Consider the following 21,484-nt stretch of genomic DNA (forward strand, 5'->3'; position numbering starts at 1 on the left):
TGCCAGAACATAAAGTATAGCTACATTAATGCTGCTGGGTTTCCCATATTACTCCCAACAGATGGGCAGTGTGCAGATTTTGTGAATATTACTCTTGACATAAGGAACTTCTGATCCCTAAAGATAAGAAACTTTTTCCTGTTTAAAACACAAAATTCTTGTTACAAGTGGGTTGGTAACTGAAGTACTTACCTCCCTTAAAGCAATATAAACCTGAAATCACATTAATATTTTTCTCCTCAGGAAACAATGCCAGAATTTTCTGCAGCTGTATTTTACAGGTTGTTTAATTATCCAGATTTCTCTTAACCCCCTGGCCCCTTCAAGACTAAAAATAATAATAATCTCTTTCCATGAAATCTAACAAATATGATTTGTGGATGTTCCACATGCACTAGTTAAAGTAAGCGTGGCTCTCGCTTGGTCTCAGCAGGCCATACAGCCAAGTCTCCATCTCCTGCCCTACAGTCACACAGCTCAAGGCAAGTATTTTGTGTAAAAATCCAGTTGGCCCTGACACTGAAATATTAGCAGCTTTACAAAAAGTATAGTGTCCAGTTGGCTCTCAACATTCAATATTCAGGATCTTAACAAAAATCCTATTTCTTACTGAGTGACACGTAGAAACCGTAAACTATAGGAAAGGCGAAGTTGTTATGGGGAAACCAAAACAGCACATTGATGACACCTTTCCTACTCCCAACATGATACAGTACATTTCATATTGCAAAGTGAAGTTTAGCTTATACTAAAGCTACATTACAGATGTATTTTTTTTTCTAACCAACACATTCAATATTTCTACCATTATCTTCTCCTTTGTTGAGAATAACTCTTGGGAGCCTGTGGTCATGTCCAGGGAGACCCTTATAAACTTCTCCCACGAACTGCCCAACCACAAGGCCATTGACTGCCTTGGTCCTACTCACTTCCCCCAAGCAAAAAAAGGAAGCAGAGGGGTGTTTTATCCAAGACATACACAAGTTATCTTACACAAAACCAGATTTTATTGGTAAATTCAGAAGCAGCAAGAAACACCGTAATAAAGTTAAATAAACACAAGTTCAGCTTGGGCTGAGAAACGTTTCTGGGGGCCCCTACAGGAAAAATCCTGTTGTGACCCAGCATTCAAAGAGCTATTCCGACATACTGTTTCTTCAGCCTTTTTTGTGGGCTCAGTTTCCTCCTACTATCAAAATGAGCTACTGCAAGATCATGAGTTTTATTAATTCCCCACAGAATTTAGTTATTTCATGTTTTCACACAGTCTTTTCACCATGGCTAGTTTAGCTCTTTCAAACTGGACGCAGTAAATAAACACATGCAAATTCAAACGTATTCCTTTCTATGACAGCTGTCTTTAAGGAACAGTTCATGATATCTTCAATACTGTGCAAAATCTTTCATAATGAAGCACAGAAAGCAGCAAACTAAAATTAAACTATGGAACACTTACAGTCATCAAAATTTACACACAAGGAACATGGGGCAAGCTAGACAGCCTGTCACAACCTTTGAAACCTTGTATAAATTCACACCACACAGTGCAAGAACCAGTGCAACACATACTACAACTAGTAAGCAACACTTACAAAATGGTTTGGATGTAAATTGGAATCATGAAGGAATGCCATTTAAAAAGGAAAGGCCACTTCTCTTGCCAAATCTAGTCAGATAACTATAATATGAAACAAGTTTTTTAAAGATCAAAAATATAAAATAAAATCCATGTTTGAAGAACCAAAGTAACTTTTCTGAGTTATTTCTCCATCCAACTCCCCTCTCTTTGCTTCTCTCCCACTGCACAACTTCTCCATGTATTTCTCCCCATTCCTTCTGTACCATGAGTCTTACGTGACATTTCCAAGAAGCTTCCCTCAATCGCTTAAGCCCTAGATCTGTACCAATGAAATTAAAACAGTGGTCCACTGGTACTACTTTCCTCACACAAAACTTGAATCTACCTATTTTTTTTCTGCTTCAATGCATCTGTTGCAAGTGTCCAGGTCTGGCCTACACCAGGTGCCTTTGAAACACTTGTCAGGTCACTGCAAGATGGAGTCAGGGACAAATGGGAAAAGGGTGAAAAAAACATCAGTAAAGTGAATAATACAAATAGATTATGGATTTTTTTCTTTTTGTAATTCAATATTTTAGTGTCACATAACATTTTGGAAATCGTTTTCATGGCAGATATTACCTCAGATTGTTAAATTCAGAGATATTTTCCCCAAATAAACCATTTTATAAGCAAGTCCACACACAACATTCATCAGCCAGTATGCAGCAGTTTCATTACATGGGTCAGCGTTAATAGGATTTAGAGATGCAGAAGAGTTACTCAAGGCCTTCTGGTATAGAAAGACATTCATTCACTGAAGTGTAAATTGGAATGATTTGTTGTACATCAGAAAGATAAGGTCTTCAAAATGTTTAATTTTTGAGAAGGTCTTTAGATTTGCTCTCAATGTTTTAGGTGTGATGCTTTTTTGTTCATGTAAAGTACAGACAGTGGAAGCCATATTCAGTCCAATAAAAACAAAGGACAACAGATCAGTTTCAGACAGAGACTGATATATCATTCAGGATCATTTTTCTTTAAAAGTTTCTACTTAAATATAGTTCTAATGATCAAGCCCTTAACAAGAACTCAGATAATTTATCTATATTGTTTTCATGTATACACACATCCATATATATGTGTATATACATAAAAATGCTTGGTATACCCTCATTCCTTTCCAGTTCTATTCCTTTATTATATTTGCTTCCACTCATATCAATTGGTAGTCAAATACACACCTTCAAGAAGGTAAACTAATTTGACTGTTTAGGTCAATAAGATAAAGCTATTAAAAATGAGGTAATAACTGCAAAAAAGATACTTGAATACTCTCATAATCTAAAGGCTACAAGTGACATTTGCAGGCAGCTTTCATCTCTGTTTCAGTTTGTTGGGGAAAAGCACCCATTCCTCTCACTGCAGATGTTAAGAATTTCAACCATTACTATAAAGTTATTATTTTAGTATCTATTTTTGAGTCCAGTCATGCCAAGTGGTACTTATCTTTTTTAACGTAAGTGAGCTGATCTGAAGAAACTGAAAACAGATTCCCTTTTAAATTCCATGAAAAAAGTGCAAACAGGACTATATTATCTCATGTTATCATATTAACATTTCATTTATGGAATCAAAATCTTCCGGGGTGTATTCAAAATCCACATGATGTCTTGAGTGCTAAAGTTTTCAAGAGGATCTGTACATTAGCAAATAAATAGGCAATGTAAGAAGACAAGTTTGGCCACAGATGTAGCATCTAGTAACACAAAGACAGAGGCTACTTCAGTTATAAGTAAGGAAATAAACTGATTTGGCTTTTCAAGGCTTTCAGGCAACAGTAGTTTGTTCATCACTGTACCAAAAGAAAAAAAAACAAAACCAAAGAGGTGGGGGAAGTCTTCTGATGTAACTGCAACCCTTTAAGATACACAATATTAAGCTGAGGGGTATGAGGGACCAAACGTCAATTTTCTAAAACAACTGGAGCTTAGCAGAATTCAAGTTACATATTGTCTGCTGCAAACAAATATTATTGTCTTAGGTATTTGCACTACGGTAACTACTGTATGCTTCTACATACAGCACCAATATCACCATAATCACCCCAAACATTCTAATAGCATTTCCCACAAAAACACTCAATTCCTGTCAATATCACAACACTGAGCATCCAAACTCTGGCTGTTGAGGTAGGTATAACTGGTATAACAGACAAGCTCTGATATAACAGACAACCCATTAAAATTTGTAAAAGGTGTAGTGAGTTGAGCAGAAGAGAAATATCCTCCCTACCCACCACAAAGTACACACATCACACATCCCTCGTGTCAGAGCAAAAATGCTTATCCTTACAACGACAAAAGGTATTCAGAAAAAAAAAAAAGGACAGAAGTGTGGGTGTCTGCTGTTGTCAGAAATACAGTCGAGTAGATCAGAGGTATTACTGAAGCAGGCTGAGTAGCAGCAATAATCACTATACACACATTAACTGGCTTACACAAAAAACGTGTTAAAATCAGACTGTGCTGAGAAGTATGTCAGCTCTTCTATTATTTTACTGATACCAATTTGTATTGTTCTCCACCACTTCCATTTCACTGAGAAAGTATTGATTGATTACTAATAAACAATAGTCAAAAGATAAAGGAAGTTTTGTTTCCATTTGATACTCTTCTCTCCTCTTAAAGAGGCAACCATATGGCAGCATAAAAGCATCAAATACCATTTTTTTGCTTTCTTTGGGATTCATCACATGAGTGTTCAGTTGTACAGAAGGCAGTTTAGCCAATCTGTTCTTTCTGCAATTTACATTGCTACATGGAGAAATCTTTAAGGAAATGTAAAGCTCACGCGCCTTCTATTTTCCTGTTCCTGAAACACATCATTGTGTCCATTTTCCTTCTGTTTTTCACTGTGCCATTTTCCTCTCTATTGTACATTATCTTCATCACATTCACTCACATTCTTTCCAAACTTCTGCTGATTTGTGTCCATTGTTTCTCACCCACAAACTTTCTCTTTCTTCAATCCCCATACTCCACTTCTCACGTTCTTCCCAGACTTAAAATCTGCACTCTCAGCTGGGTCCACAATATCATGCAGTTCTTCCAAGATCAAAAAAACCGATGTTCTATGGGCAGCGTTTCCTCACTTTAACTGAGGTCAGACTAGATTAGTTTCCGTGTATTACATTTTGTCCAGTACTCTGCTCTTTAAATGTAACTAAAACACCTTCAGGCTGACCACCAGCCTGAGACTTACTAGCAGACATTTGACATCAATGTTCATTAAATGTTTTGAACCACAAAATTTGCCAAACTGCATTGGCTTGAGCAGTCCACAGCTTTTTGTGGTGATAGCAGGGATTTCTCCAACAAAGAGTTTCACTGTATCCAAAAAGCCATCTTCCGTCTGCATTTTGGTTTGCAGCTGTCCCAATGTCTAGTGGTCCTGGCAAACACACACATACATCCTTACACTTCCTCAGATTGCAGTAAGGCTTTGCTTGGTTCCTTGTTCTTCCAGTCTGTCACCGTAACTTTTCTCTTCTATCACTACCAAACTGCAGACAGTTCTTCATCGTGTTCCTTCTAAACACACAACCTTTCTGTGGCCCCAATCCTCTTCTCACTTTACATCCACTCTCGGAATAGCAAGAGGCTGCTTAAAGAACTACCAGTCTTTGTGCCCTCCTGGTAAGTGGCCTAGCACTGGTGAGGTTGCTTCAAAGAGTGCCCCTGCCTTGACTGTGGGCCAGAATTTAGTTGAGCTACCTCAACTTTTCCCAGTTCTGACAATCAGGTAGAAAAAGCAACAAAATAAGTAATGCTGACAGCAGATGAGGCAGGGAACGGGTGTAAGCAGGAGCTGAGTACAATATCTCATCTCATTTCTGATTTCCCATCTGCCATAAAGCTGCACTGTGAAATCTCAAGAGGCAAACGATGATGCAGTTGGGAGGAGAAAAACAGTGCCACTTGCCACAGAAACAATCAGGTGTAACATTTCACAGTATCTAGTAGCACAAGATGAAATAGTTGTTAAATAACAGGCAGTCTCTACCAGGAGGAAAGCCACAGAATGCTTCCTGCACAAAAAATTGAAAGAAATGGTCTGAAAGCGTATTTGAAATGGCCAGAAGAATCACAGCATTGAAAGTTAGCCCTGTATCCAGACTGACCAAGGAATTTTTGTAAAAAAACAACATTCTCCTCTCAGTGAAGGAGCACTCAGCTGACATACACAAACTCAAAATCACCCAGGAAGTTTGACGTGACTACGCTGAAAAAGATCCCTGGAAAATTCCCTGAAAAACCCTGGAGTCACTTCTTGCCCATCACGTATCTCATACTGACGGCCCCCTTCTGCACTACAAGCCAGACAAAAACCCTCTGTCAAAGCATGAAGCCTGACCAGCCTTGCAGGTGACAAATTTGCAGAGCCACAATGGAAGTGAAGTCACTTTTCTCCAGCAGTGAATATCCTCAGCCATAGGACAAATGACAAAGTGTTAAACCTAATGTCAGATCTACCCAGAAAGCAACTAGATAGGAAAGAAATGCAAACGCATCCGAAAATGCTGTATTGAAACCACTGTCCAACCATCTCATCCATCAAATAACTACCTTACAAATGTATCCATTTGCTTCAAAACCAAAGTAATCATATTTAAATAAATTTTAAAGTGTAATAATTGGGTGACCCCTTCACCATAAATCAAACTAAAACTGTTATTGTAATCTATCAAGCTTTCCTTGTTCTTCAAAAAAAAAAGCTGCTGTACATAAAGGACATGGTTTGTCATCTATGTAGCAGCACAATATATTTTAGTAACTCGTGAGTTTTCTCATAAATTCAAATTTTCCACCTCACAGCATTAGACTTAATTACATAGCAATGAACTTCCACCCTAACGTAACTTGTTGGCCTGAAGTTGCTATCTGCTGGATATAATTAAATTTTACAAATGTTTTTTAAAAGACAGAATGTGTCATATAAGAGTATTAGACCTTAGGAAAACAAGGCCTTGCATTTTGCCTCATCAGTATAGAAAATGAAAAAAGAGGGAGAATCTTTGGGGAAAGCTGTGCTCCATCGTATAGCACAAACTACTGGGAACAGTTACCTCATGTGTTGTTCAGACAAACAATTCTGTACCATTTTCATTATTTTTCAAGTTTTGCAACTACAGTATCTTAAGCAAAACCAAGCAGATTTTTTTACTGAAGCCTCTACTGTTACATTTCAGATATAACTTACTCTTAAAAAACAAAACAAAACAAACCCCACACAAACCTCTGTATGGAAAAGAGAAGAAAATGAAAAAAAAAAAAGACTCATGTTTTCAACATTATTTAGAAGTAAAATTAATCACAACAAGCTTTTACATTTCTTGACTGACTTTTCACAGTATTATAAATATTGAAAGACACAAATTAATACCTTACATTTCAGCCACATTTGCATGTTTATCTATTAGTGGAAAATGAAAAACTTAAGAGGAATAGGAATGTAAGAAGTTTTCCTGATCCAGTCAAAAAAATCCTGTATCTCATACAGATTATCATGTCATAGCCAGCACACATCAGAAAAGCAAAGCCTATAATCGATACAGTAACATTTCCAGCAATACAAATAAACAGTCAACTTGAAACAACACTGACCTCTAGCCACTTCGGAATTGTTTCTCAAAGAGGCTTGATTTACTTTGTGCTGCCCTTCAACTGAAAAAAACCTTATGGTGCTTTTCAGCTGTAAATCTTAAGAGTTACTACCATACCTATTGCTTGATGTAATAAAATTAGTTAAAATTGCTCTAATCTCCAGCTAGGGGAAAAATTCTTGAAATCATCTCAGTAAACAAAAATTTGTTCTACACCATTAAGTGCATTTATGCAGAAAGATGACATTGTCATCCTGATGCTTACCCCATCATCGCGTTTTCTTTAATCTGCCCCTCTGTGCCATTTACCATTGGCTCTTGACTTCTGTTTTCCTTCTCTGAAGCATCACTTGAGAGGCCCAATAAAGCTCGTACTCGTTTTGACTTCACATCCAGTATCGTGTCGGTGTAGCCCACTTCTTGTAGATACCTGTAGGAACACAACTCATGCTAATCTTCCATGCGCATCATCTCAACTATTCAAAACAGTAAATGAAACCTTCTCCCTCAACTCATCTTCAGCCCCTTAGCTTAGCAAAGTGGGGTGCTGTGCTAATGAAACATGCTTATAAATGGCCCTGTACCAGCTGCCGAGGGATCGCCTCTTGCAGTACCAGCCTCTACAGTCACTGAGGGGAAAAAAAAATAGCCTAGCAGTCAGAGGTTACACAATACGTTATTCATTCATTTACTAAAATGGATGGAAAAGAACTTTAAATTAAAATATTTACAACCGCCTTACAAAAATCACCACAGTTGCATGTATAACATGGCCATTTTGTTCTTCAACACACAGAAACTACACATGAAGCCTTACAAGAAGTGTCAGATATGTTCCTTATGTAAGCATTTTTGGAAGCCTAGAAAACAGGGAATAAAAACAAATTCTGTAGCTGTAGCTACTAGCAAGAGTTGCTATTTATAATGCACTAGGTTTGATAAAAATCTTTGCCTTGTCTTTTTCTTATTCTGTAATGGATCTGCAAAACATTTATTTGCCTTGCATATAAAGGCTGGACAGCAAGAATCCTGGTCTAGCTTGTATGAAAACCTCAAGGTCTAAAGTTGGCTCTTTCATCAATATACCATACTGCCTTTGGAGGTAAAGGGCAGAGGGAAAATAATTATTTTTTAAAAAGTAGAAATCGGTCTCTGTCCTTTCCTCTAGCATATGGAGTTCACAGCTCTGTCTTCTCAAGAGCACTACATTGATTAAATGGTCAATATTCTAGAGAACTCTAAAGAGGGGAAATGCTATTTTATAGTAACAGTTGTTACAAAGGACATGCATTTTTTCTGCAAGAAGATTCTCCTCCAACTATTTAACAATATCCTCTACAAAACCACATAAGGAGATAAATATTGATAGTTGGCTATACAAAAATCAAACAAGTCAATTACACAAATCAGAGTCCATCAGCAATACACACTCTGTATTCAGCACTGTGTCACTTCTTTATTAATTACACTGAGAAGGAATGACTTGTCTTCAAAATCACTGATCCAAGTCAAGACCACTTTATATTTATTCAACATACACGTAAAGATTTGAACTCTTGAAAAAGAAAAGCATGTACAAGCCATCTAGCAGACCGATTTAACTTTTGTATGATTTCTTGGAAAAAAGTCTTTTAATATAAGCTCTAGACTGTCCTTACTGTCTCCCTTCCTGCTCATTTAATCCTATGTAATACACCAAAAATAAATTAGATATTAGTTTTGCTAGCTGATTAGAAGACCCTAGACTCTAACGACCAGCATAAAGGACCAAGCAAATGAATAAAAAAAAACAGATAAAGACTTCTCATCAGAATGTCTCTAAGTGACCTCTTCAATTTAAACAATGGGCTGTAACCAGGGCAAAAACCCCCCACAAAAATGTGACCAAATACCTTGGAAATTAATTAACTCATTATGACCACAATTCAAAACTGACTTAGATTAACAGACACTTGCTTTATTGAGATGAACTGAGAACTAGAAAACTTCTAGTCTAACTTTCTGGATAGCAGTCTTTTTTGCACCTAGAGCAGGCCAAAGTAAAAGTTATCCCACTCAAACACCAGTTATTTTTATTTTACATAGCTCTTAACAGAATTACTTGTGTGTGTTGTTTTCTCATAGCAAAAAGAATTGCAAAGTGCCATGACCCAGTGTTTTCCTAAGCAGACTGCCATATTATACTCAGTGAAAGAAAAGCAAAGGAGATCAGGTGCTTGTGATTTGACAAGACTTCTCATCTGAACTTCTGAAATATTAAAATTTTTCAAAAACCTAGGAAAAGCAGGGCAGAAACTAAATGAAATTCATTACACACACTAATGTTTCTTGAAAGAAAAACTAACAGAAAAAAATCAAATACCACCCTCATCACATTTCATTACCAGATTCTTTCTCTTGCATTCATTATTCAAGTATTTTTTTTTCAACACTTACTGTCTTAGCAGCTGTCGTCCTTGTTTCCATATTAGCTGACTGTTCTGTTGTGGCTGAATCTCTGTCTCATTCCCTTCATCTAGAAAAGATTATTTAATTACAAACATTTTTTTCCTTGTCCAACTTTTTAAAAAGATGCTCATCCACTTGAAAAGACAAATGTGATTTTTTTTAACGTTATTAGGAATGGTTTAATAACAGAATAAAAGATTCAAGAGAGAAAAAAATGCACATAGCACATAACTGTAGTACTACGTACACATGAAGATTGTCAGGTACATCCTGCTGTGTGACAGCAAGTTCCACTGTTCATTAGTGCCTTCCCTTCTGTCTCACATCCAAAAGCCCCATCTTACTCCTTTTCCTTTAAGGGAACGTAATGACATAGACAATCTGCAGTTCTGTTTTTGCATTAACCTGCCAATATATTTCCTGCTTATAATTTAAGTTTGAATAAAAACATCTTTAAATGCTAACACTATCAAATGCAACTGCAGCATGGTATCTATTTACAACTTACTGTTCAACCGATTTCCTTAATATTTGACTGTGCACCACAAAACCAACAGACCTACACACAGCAACCATATATGTATTAGTTTTCTGGAATGAAAAATATATATATACAATAGGAGTTGTTTATTTTTTTAACCTGAAAAGCTGTTGAAAAATTTTAACCACATTTTCCACAACTATAAATTTATATCGAAACAGTACTACTCCAGGAAAATCCACAAAAAAAATTTTGTGGCTGTTCTGATGAGAAACCTACCTGAATGCTAGCAACCAACTGCTCCACATTTATTCCATATATAGGTTCATGCTACATGATGGTGAGGGTTTTTCCCCTCCTCCAGGAGATACATAAGCATTTGCTTCCCAAGATAAAATATCTTGGATAATTATCTACAATAGCCTCTACAAAACTGGAAATCCTTGTGGTCTAAACACCAAAGGATGAACAATCTTCTTGTGTAAACAAAAATTAAGAACCAGAAAAACCTGTTGTATGAGTAACTCAATATATGACGTGGAAAAGCTACTGTCCTTACCGGGAAGTCATTGACCTTTAAACAACTGAATTAACACCACACAGAAAAAAACCCACCACCTATCCAAAGAAGCTATCAAAGACTAATCAGAATTCACCTGCAAGGAGAGTCATGCATTTTATCCACCTCAAATTCACAAATCCATTTAACAGCAACCATGGGAAATAATCAATGCACAATCATTTTTTGATCAAAAGTGAACACAGTTGGACCCCATACACAACTACCAAATCTCACTTCATAAGAATTAAAACATGACTGAGACAAATCTGTCTGAAAACTCCTTTTGAAAGCAAAACTCCTTCTTCCAAGGGCACTTAAGTACCTCTACAGGCAAGAATTCTGTTTTGCTTAGTCTCTTCAAAACTGATGACCACTGTAACAGCGCTTTACAGATCAGAATTAAGGGACTTGCATTATGAGCAAGTAATAGCAGAAGATATCACAAGCAGTTAAAGCAACCCTTCATCAGGAGATTGACCTCTTTCTTCTAAACTGTATCACTGGCTCCCTATAGCGAGAAAACAACCAACAAGGGCCCATTTGGAAGAACTATTAGAGACATTTCCATATTTTTTCCTGAATGGGCAAAAAAAACAGGGGCAGGGGAGTGAAGACACAGGCATACAAGTAAATATCAAAGACAACTCCAAAGGAGCATGATAAGTTTCTGTTTTAAGTGTGTATCTTCAATTAATGCAGGTTTGATACAGAACAAAGGTGCACATTTCTGACAGCTACATATGTAGAATGCAATGGGATAAATCAGGATAATGGACTTTTAACAAAGGAAATTCCACTGCTGTTCACTTCGCAGAAGTAATGCAGCTCTGCTGGGCAAGCCAGGCCTTGCACTACATTCCTCAGCTGGAAATTGGAGCAACATGCTCTATCTGCACCCTGAGAAATTACAAAAAACAAGGATATCTAGCATCTTGATATGATCAGGACAAAGTTTTCTAGTGGTCCTGATACAGATTTGGGTCTCCTACTTAGCAACTCCAAATTAAACTATTTCTTCAGTTAAGGAAATAACCTTGACAATAATGTGAAATAAAACATCTCAAAAATTCATTATATCTTCAAAAAGAAACACCTAGTGTAGTTTCATCAGTTGGTGCAGGGTTGGATTTTTTGTTTGTTCAGGTTTTTTTAATGACCTTCTGAATCCAATGAGATAAGAATTAACCATGACGGTAAATCAGACCATCCCTTCCACCAACCAAGTGACAGAGCTGAGGTCTGCAGACTTTCTATATCTTTGCTTTATGTACAGGTGGTTCTAGTTTTGTGGCTGTAGTAGGAGTATCAGGGGACTGAGATAGAAAAAGCATCACCTCTTACTTACACAGCACTGAAGTGAGTTGTATGCTTTTTCAACCATCACTGCAATTTTGTAAATAAATTCCCCACTCTCAAATTCTCACTTTTGTCTAATATGCACTTTCAGTATTTTTCTCCTGGAATACCATTGAGGTAATTGCACAAGAAATTAGGTACTATACATTTCAAGTCCTTTGTGATTAACTTCTTGTTCAGAAGAATTATATAAAGATAAAAAGATTCTATAGCTATAAATCTAGTATGGCCCTGTTCCAAAACAGCCATACACATTACTCACAAAGAGAAAAATTATTCTATCCAGAAGCAGATCGTTGGTTTGGGTTTTTTTTAAATCAAACTTAATTTGTTTTATTAATAGAATCTTTCAGAGCATTAGCATTCATTTTTAATTTTAGAAGAGTTAAATACAGAGTTCATTAATTATCTCTATTCCCATTGCTTCCATTGAGTGGCTTATTTTATCAACACTATCATTTCAGCATTTGCACAAACCACAGTTAAACTTTTATGCCAGTAACAAACATGTTCATAGGAAATTCTTACCAGAATCATAGTTGGGTGGCTTCATGTCTCCCTGATTTAATTCTGTGCCATATTTCAATTTGTGATATTTAGCCCTGAAAGAGAAAAAAAATTTACTAGCACATTTAAAGGCTCTCTCTAAACACATAAGTGTCACCTGTCACGCCACTCCTTTCTTCTATATTAGGAACAAAACAATTTCAGCAGGACTTCAGATATGTAATTTTGTTTAATTATTTTTTCCAAGGTTGACACATAATTGCAAAGTGATACTGATGAAACATGGGATCAGCAGACCCCAGATCTTATAAAATGGTCTTGCTACAAGAAAGGTTCCTTGCCTGCAGATGCGGGCTACTCTTTGTTTCCCTCCTCATTCCCCCTTTCTTTTTTATCTGTCACTATGAAACATTTTTACTATCTATGTCAGTTCAGTGCCACCTACTTCGTATTTCATATTGCCACCTCCATTAAGCAAACTTCGTCGCTTTATTCTTCAAAATGCCGTGCTTTCCAATGGCAGTAGGCCCTCAGACCTGTTCTAAATGAGATTTAGCACTAACAGCAGCCCATCTACACCGATTTCTCATAAAGCTGATAGATCTGCCACTTGACCAAGTTAAAAAATGGAGACTTCTCTTCCAAAAATATTTAGCCTACAGGAAGCCTATTGTAATAAACCCCACAGAGCATGCTATTCAATGACAATAAGAGTAGCAAGAAGAAAAAGGGAAATGCTTTCTAGTTTGAAACGCTTCAGTGTCTTTTAAACACACAAAATAATGCCACAGCAGTACACCACATATAAGTTATTAAAGATTCATTCGAGTAGTCTTATAACACAGTAAGAATGAAACTGAGGCAAAGAGAGCCTTAGCTAGTTTTGCTATCTGTTCCCCACTTCCATCATACTCACTGTAACTTCTTTCTGTGATTGTTTTCTGCCAAACACGAAAATTTAGATGACTCAACCCTGGTTCCCTATGCAGTTTTGTAGACAATTAAAACTGGGTAGAAAAGCAGCACTCATATATACTAATTTCTACGCTGAACGAAAGTTAGGGAAGAATTCCGGCAATGTTGGGCACACAGCCTGGCAGGATGGGAACGAGCAACCGGCACACGCACATATACGGAGCTCCAGTGCGAATATACAGAGCTGGGTGTAAGGCAGCAAGATACGAGCTACACACACAAAAAACCACCACCAAACTACCTCAAGTACACCAACATGACAATGGGCTTCATTAGCTTCACTACTCACATTCTTCCACTTAACATTTGTTTTTAAAATAAATTGATGGGTGTGACAGGTCATAATTGTATGAGGAAAGTCTCACTAAGCTCAAATGACTGTATTAAGAATGACTGTAGATAATGTTTTCAAGTTACCTGTACCTCTTGACTGCTTCTCAGACGTCCTCATTACATTACTGTTTCATTTTGCCTTTTCCCATGTCATCAAAAAAACTCATTACTTCTAACAAAATGGTGCTGAGGGAAGCAATGCTTGGTAGTTCCTATGCTGTCTACAGTACTAGTTTCCTATTAATTCAGCTTCAATTTAATTCTGGATAAGAAGGGAAAGTGCAGAGTGAATGCTTCTTAGGCACTGCAACAAAGACAGATGAAGGCACTGATCTCCTCCTCAAGAGCTAGAGCACTAAGCTCTAACTCAGCTGAGCAGCAATCAGCAAGGAAAGGAGAAAGGATGAACTTGATATGTCTTAACAGCAATAAGTGAAGGATAAACATTTTGGTTGGTACAGAAAAGAATAACCAAGAATAGAACAAAATTAAAGCTGGATGCTCAATCAAAATATTTAACTTTCTTTCCCCAGCTATCTGTTTCCTACATCTCACCAGCAGAGAGATGTTACCTTGGTAAAACACTTGCACTTCATTATTTTTAATACTGATGCTATGTATACATGTTCCTCCCATCACTAATAAAAAGTAATGCTTAATCAAGAAATAAGAAATCATCTACTGTCACTAACCTACCTCACCAACTTTAAACACTACACTTTGTCAAAAACTTCAAGGTTTTATGCAGTCAGCAATTCAAGTGACCCTAGTGTTTAATCTATTTTGATTTGACTTATCAAAAGAGAACAAATATTAATACTTCATTTTAATCTGGATTAGTGACCTATACTGTGCACTACTAAATTCCTGCAAATAATTTCAGAGAGCAGTTAGTTTTGTGGCAGAGGCATTTGCTTTTAGCTCATGGGTCTTATATAATAAGTTCCATTATCCTTCACACATTCACTGATTTTCTTATTCAAGTTTTGTTAATAATCTTCACTCTGAGAACCAAAGTAAAATGTTTACTAGGTTAACCGAAAGGACTGTTCCTTATGCTTTTTTTGTTCCTCAGATCTCTCACCTGTTTTGCAAGATCCATTTTTCAAAAATTCAACGTGCATTTTTAAAAATTTCTTAGTATAGTTATTCCAATCTTTTACATCTGCGTATGGTCATTTTGTAAATTTATTTCCCTCTTAAAACAACTGAAATATTCTTCTTGCTTCTGATTGAACTTTTCCACCCTTATTAAAGTCATTATAAAAATCAGTTCAGCAAAGTGAGATTATTCATTCTATCCACATTAGTAGCACATATTAGTAGGAGGTTTTTAACTGGTTCCTCCTCATAATGCAACAGTTTTTAAAGCCTTTGTTATTCTTCCTGACTTGAAGAGGATAACCAAGATTACATAGCCTTGTACACCACTGGCCCTTAAATCTATTTTAAGGCCAAGCTGGACTAAGATCTCATCTTTCAGAAGATTTAACTTTGTACATCACAGTCAGAGACCAGCAGAAATGCAGATACGGCAGAAGAATCATGTCCTAAAAAAGACAGGCAATTGAAGAGATAGAAATCCCAAAAAGCAATCCTTATTTTTAATATTGCTTGGAAAGTAAAAAACAAAAAGCCACAGACCTTAGCCTGAACAAAATGACAAAAAAAACCCAATGCCAAGCTCAAACCTGAATTAATTAGAATCAATTAGTATAAATTCAGGTATTTGAGCAAGACACCAGTTAGATGTGAAACAGAAGTATGAATACCGTGTCGGAGTGCATGACTCAGTGAACCCACCTTCAGCTATGGTCAGCTTCTAAAGTTCAGAGGAATATTTTTTAAGAAAAAATCAATATAGATAGTTAACAGTCCACCAAGGAAAATTTTTTCTAAACTTTTTCATGCAGTAAGTATGAGATTTATTATTAGAAACTTTCCTATGGTACAGGTGAAAATGTCTCAGGTATGAAAGACAAACAATCTTATTTCTAAAGCATATTAAGGAAAGGGCTGAACACAATGATTCAGACTCCAAGACTAGAAGGGAGAGTCTTGACCATTCGGTTACACATATTGCCGTCAAAGATGACGGAACTTTGCATAAAAGAAACTTTAATTCTTTTCTATACAAATTTTGAATATAGCTTATTCTATTAGCATGTTTATATTTAATATACTTCTACAACAGCAGAATATCTCCTGCCCACCTATCATGCTTAATTTCTCTGCTTTTTCAGAAATCATATAGTCCATTTATTAACAGCTTTAAACTGGCCCCTGCAGTGTATATTGAACTCTAGTTTACATATCACAGCAGTGACGTACTAATATCACAAAAAAGAGCAAATGTATTTTTTCTGTAAATAAGTATAAAGAAAAACCAAAGTTTCTCCAACCTTTGTATAATCTAGTCAAAAAACAAGGACAGTGGTTTTGGGGGAGAAGGAGGGAAACAAATCACAAAGATGTGCCTTTATTATCTGAAACTTGATTGACTTGGATGATATTCCTTCAACTTCCAAAAATTACATCTGAATTATTAACAATATGCAGAGAATGAAAAATTACTTGAAAATAACCAGCTGAAGGATACAACTTTACAAAAGGTATTTTCCATCCGAAAACTAGCCCTCAAGTCATTCGGAACACAGCTATTTTGGGGCTATGAAACTGTGTTACAGGGTAGATGCCCTTACTCAGATAAAAATGAATATTACCACTGCTCTGGCTTCTGCACTTCATTATGCAATTCTCTTTTTTTGATCAGCAGTATTTTCTTTAAACTGCGTGTCTTCTATGCAAATGGTGCTTGGAGACATCCAACATGGCTACCATAACACTTCAAGAGTTGCTTAGGAAAATGCTAAAAGCTTTCATCCTTTTAAATTTCCTAAGACTGAGAGCAGAGAAACTTTTCTGAATGCTTCACACAGAAACAAGTTTGCTCCCAGTCAAAAAAGACCATTATTTCTTGGAAATATCTGTCGCCAGACCTGAAGCATCTGATCCAGCTGTGCTGCGGGAGCCTGCCAAAACATCCGTAGAAGATCTGGGAGCCGCCGCCAAACCAAGAGACATAAACAAGAATGACTGCCAGAAACAGCACGGCAATATTCTACCCAGGGGAAAAGGCGCCAGCCTTACGCTGATCAGACACATCAGTGCAGAAAACAACATAAAATTAAATCAAGTGCTTCTAGAGAGATGGCTCAGGAGTCCAGTTCTTTGGTTAAAATATGTTAAGGCAGGAAATGAGCTAGACTAGATAAAATAGGACATGTACTTGAGAGAATCAGTGCTACATTTCAGCTGGCTCCTGAAAATCCAGAGGAAACAATGCAATTTACTGGTGTGGAGCAAGTATTGATAAAGTAACAAACATTAACCCTCAACTGTGAACAGCCTCAGACTGCAGTCTACTGGATGTTGGCAAAACTACACCAAAACTGCTGTCAAACAAATTATAGTGCTTAACTATTAATTACCTCCTTCTAAGCTCTTTGCTATTTAGTGTATTATGATTCTTCAGGAGAAATAACTGGGCTTCCTATACGTGCAAGAAAAAGGTCATCTTACAATTACTAATAAAAAGCCCAAACATTAAACTAGATGTGTCAGAAAAGCACGATAATCAGTAAGCAAACTCATTTTCTACCTTGCCCACCATAAAATTACATAAGTGCCATGAAATAGAGAACAATGACAATGCTTCCAAAGTTATTTACTTATAGTAAACTTTGAAAACATCTGGTTGACAAAAGAATGCTGAACACCCACTGTACAGAACAGCAGCTCATAAAATCATGTGTCTGAGAAAACCAGTGTCACTCATTTCTTGCAAACATAGACGACTCTGGGTCACAATTTCATGTTCTGTGCCGCTAGCCATAACTTATTTCATCAAGCTAAGGAAGATTTGGTGTGCTGCGAGTCCACGGCAGAAATGAAGGCAGGCAGGAATGGTTCCCTGCTGCCTCTCACCCGCACCACCCTTCCCCTAACTTGACCAGAAACGTTCTCCTCCTAACTTGTAGGATCCCGTTTCCCAGCTCTGAGGTCCCAGTGGACACAGCCAGCATCCCAGGTGACTACTGCCTGACCTGGCCAAGGCTGATTAAGGAAAATGCTGGGAAAGACAGCAATGCTTCCAAGCTCAGCTTGTTGCCATTCTTTTTAAGTATCGACCAAGAATACTTGCTGAGAGACATTTCCAGCAGAAATACAGGACAGTTTCTTCAGAAACTGGTAAATAATGCTGCTGTTTAAAACTACAAGCTCTTATAAATATCTGTCTCCAGTACACACCATTCACAAGCATCACATTTCTTTTAAAAACCATTGCACACCCATACTGAAACTGTCAAACTGGATCAGATCAGCTGACTGTAGCCTACTGACCTGAGTAACTGAGCCTCATACCATACACTGCAGAAAAAAATACAAGAAAAGATAAAAGATGCTTATGTAAACACTTCTAGTAAGAAACCACCGGGTGTTTTTTCCTAATGGTGACAGTGACTACTGCATTAGGATTTAAATGTCTTAATTTAGGTGGATTTCACTGAATGCAACTGAGGCACATTTTCGTTATCCATATGGAAGTTTGACTTTTGATTTTTTTTTTAATCTTACAAAGCTTCTCCGATTGTACATAGAAATGTATGTACATAGTCTGATACTTTTAGATAAATTGCTATTTTGTATGGGTTATAACCATGAAGTATTAGAGATATCCCTGAGTAACAAGGAATAGCTCCCTTGATTTTTAAATACAAGAAATCTTATTGAATTTAGAGATCTTAGAGCATATATTTAACTATACAAGAATGTGCTCCATTGCCTCCGTCTTCTTTTAAAGTTACTCTAATCTTTAGAATCGTGCCTTAAGTGTAAGCCTTTCCACAGCTATAAACCGCACTCTCCATTATGCATTCAATTGATATTTTTCTGTGCCACTTGATATAGGATCAGTGCCGTGACAAAGCCTGAGCAAAAAGGGTATCTACCTCAAGCATTCCTCCCCAAAGTGGAAGCAAGAACGCTGGAGCCCTGAGGCTGCTGCTGGCCAGGGAACTGGCTGCAGCTCCATCAGTTGCTACTGGAAAGAGCCAAACTGGATGCTGCAAGACTTGTCCCATGTACTACAGCAGCCCATATAAGACAAGCAAATCTAAATGCAGTACAGTGATGTACAACTATTAGCGTCCTTTTTAAATTACCTAGCTGCTACAGCCTATTCCTCATTTGCATATGTGTATACTTCTAATCTCATTTCTACTAATACAAACCATTTAAAACAGGCTTATTTTATTAATAGTTTATAAAAGAGAAGTAGGAATTATCTATCAGGAAAATGGTATGTAAGTAATGATTTGCAGTAGTACCATAAATTACTCTTTGGTCAAGAATTTTAAGAGACATTTTACCAATAAAAACAATTTTAAAGCTAACTTGGGCCCAAAATAAATCAGTTGAACAGAAAGACTTGTGGAAACATGATTAAAAAAAATTGTTTGCCTCAAAGATTAGAGGAACAGAAAAGTATATGTAAGAAAATAATGGTAGACTAGGGATTCCTGTTGAAATCCCTGTGAACAAAGAAACAGACATTTGATTAACTGCTAAACATTAACATTTTTCATTCCTCACACAATTAGCCTCCAGAAGATATTCTTGTAGAGTCTATCATACTGAAAAGACTAAAAATTTAGCATGATTAAAACCTAGTAATTACTAGACTGAAGACAGTTATTCAAGATTTCAGTTGTCAGAGATTATTAAACAAAGCTAGTAGTTTGAACAAAAAGAGAATACACTATAAGTCTGGGGTATAATTTGTACAGTTAGGTGGAATCTTACCAAGGAAAAAGTTTTTGTCATGGATCAATCATGTGTTTTATCCGTATGTTTTGGAGCCACACACTGTTAGCTATTGTTTTTACCATAATGCAGACATTTAGACTACTAGGCTTATTTAGTATACCAATACCTGTCGATTTGAGCTCCAGATATACTCAGAAGAAATATTTCTTGGTTTTATCAAACACAAGGACAAAAGAAAGTATCTGTTTTCAGAATTCCTACATCATGTACTCGTCACAAAAGCAGCATACCTTTCCTGTTTAAGCGCGTATTCCAGCATTTTGATTCTTCGCACCAGATCCTTCTTCAGATTTTCTTGTCCTTTCCTTTCACCTTGAAGAAAGGCGATCTGGGCCTGCAAAAGGCCAAGATCAATTAGTTCAACTAACCTTAATTAGTTCAATTTAGATCTGCTTCCTCAAAACCATTCGGCATAGCTCTTAAGTGTTTCTCCCCCAAGTTATTTTAAAATTGATTTGTACAATTCAAAACAATTGGTTTACCGTGTTTCATAAACTTTAAATGCTTAGACAAAACACTGCATAGATAAGCCTTTTAAACCGCATGTTCATTACAGATTAAAAAAAATAAATAAATAAAGCAATTTTCATTCGTTTGACAGAGTTTATTTCCTCTTCTAGCTGAACATTCAATAAAGGATAAGGAATAGATAAAAAGTCTTCAGCAGATAAAAGCATTTACCAACAATAAACAGGAGAAGATAAGAAAGTATTTCTGCTCACTAGCTGAAGTAGTATATATTTAGTGTACTGTTCTATAGATACATGCTAGATACATGATACTAGTCGAACTGAAGTACAGCATGTTCAGCTAAAAGAAAAATAAAACCCTGTTTGTAATACAGTGCTAAGTGTTAATTATAATACTTACAAAATAGGTTAAACAAAACTCTCTAGAAACACTATAATTAAGACAGAGAAAAATCGGAAAACAGGGAAAGGTATTTTGGTGAGTGAGGAGAAAAATGGTGTAGAAGAAAAGTGAAGTGGAAACCAGACACCTAATCTTTACCAACTTCCAGCAGAGAATAAGTATTTAGTTGCCCATGAAAAATCTCCTTTAAATAGAAAATTATTATACATACAAGATAGTAATTCCTAATCATAAAGGCAGAACTACTTACTTTTGTCACTCCTGCTCAAATCAAGTCCCTTATAAGAGGCAGGTTCTTGTGCTCCCTCAACTCATGAATACACTTGCAGACAAAAATGCCTACGGGCAGTCACCACTTCAGGCCTCCACCTCACCTGCATTGCAAGACACCTGCCAGTTCAGGATCAGAAGCTTTCTGCCACCTTTGCAGCTCAGTTTCCAAGTATCTCATCTGCCTCTTGAGAAGCGCAAACAGGATAAAAGGCAACTGGTCTAGACCATCAGCTGCTGAACATGAAGACCAGTAAGCCTTTCATTTATATAAATATGCATTGCAGTTCTATAAGCAGTGTTTTCTGTAGGTGCTGTAGTCTGCACCAATCTCTAGGTAAACCTCAGGAGCAATGAACAGGAACACCCTCTCTTCACCTGCCACAACCTTGCAAGCAGTACCCAGATACTTTAGTTAATGGAGACAGACACTTCTGAAGAAAAACTTATTTGACTTCAGATTTTTAACCCAAGGTGAGAAAAACAGTGTTTGTAAATACCATTTTCTCTCCACCAGCTATGATGAGAATGCACACAACAAACTCGGTTGAATTCTGGAGAAAAGGC

The 21,484-nt window shown here is 36.8% G+C and overlaps 1 protein-coding gene across 5 annotated transcripts in view; it reads right to left on the reverse strand.

Moving 5' to 3' along the window:
* Positions 1-21,484, reverse strand: part of STRN (striatin) — a 71,142-nt gene that overhangs the window by 36,919 nt on the left and 12,739 nt on the right. For all 5 annotated transcript variants that reach the window (XM_065057965.1, XM_065057968.1, XM_065057966.1 and 2 more), the window contains exons 2-5: positions 20,005-20,108; positions 12,599-12,672; positions 9,660-9,738; positions 7,489-7,653 (exon numbers count right to left, since the gene is read on the reverse strand). In XM_065057965.1, the coding sequence (XP_064914037.1) occupies positions 7,489-7,653; positions 9,660-9,738; positions 12,599-12,672; positions 20,005-20,108 (422 nt within the window). The remainder of the gene's footprint in view (positions 1-7,488; positions 7,654-9,659; positions 9,739-12,598; positions 12,673-20,004; positions 20,109-21,484) is intronic.

The sequence above is a fragment of the Columba livia genome, chromosome 3, assembly GCF_036013475.1.
Source record: "Columba livia isolate bColLiv1 breed racing homer chromosome 3, bColLiv1.pat.W.v2, whole genome shotgun sequence".
NCBI classification, from domain to species: Eukaryota; Metazoa; Chordata; class Aves; order Columbiformes; family Columbidae; genus Columba; species Columba livia.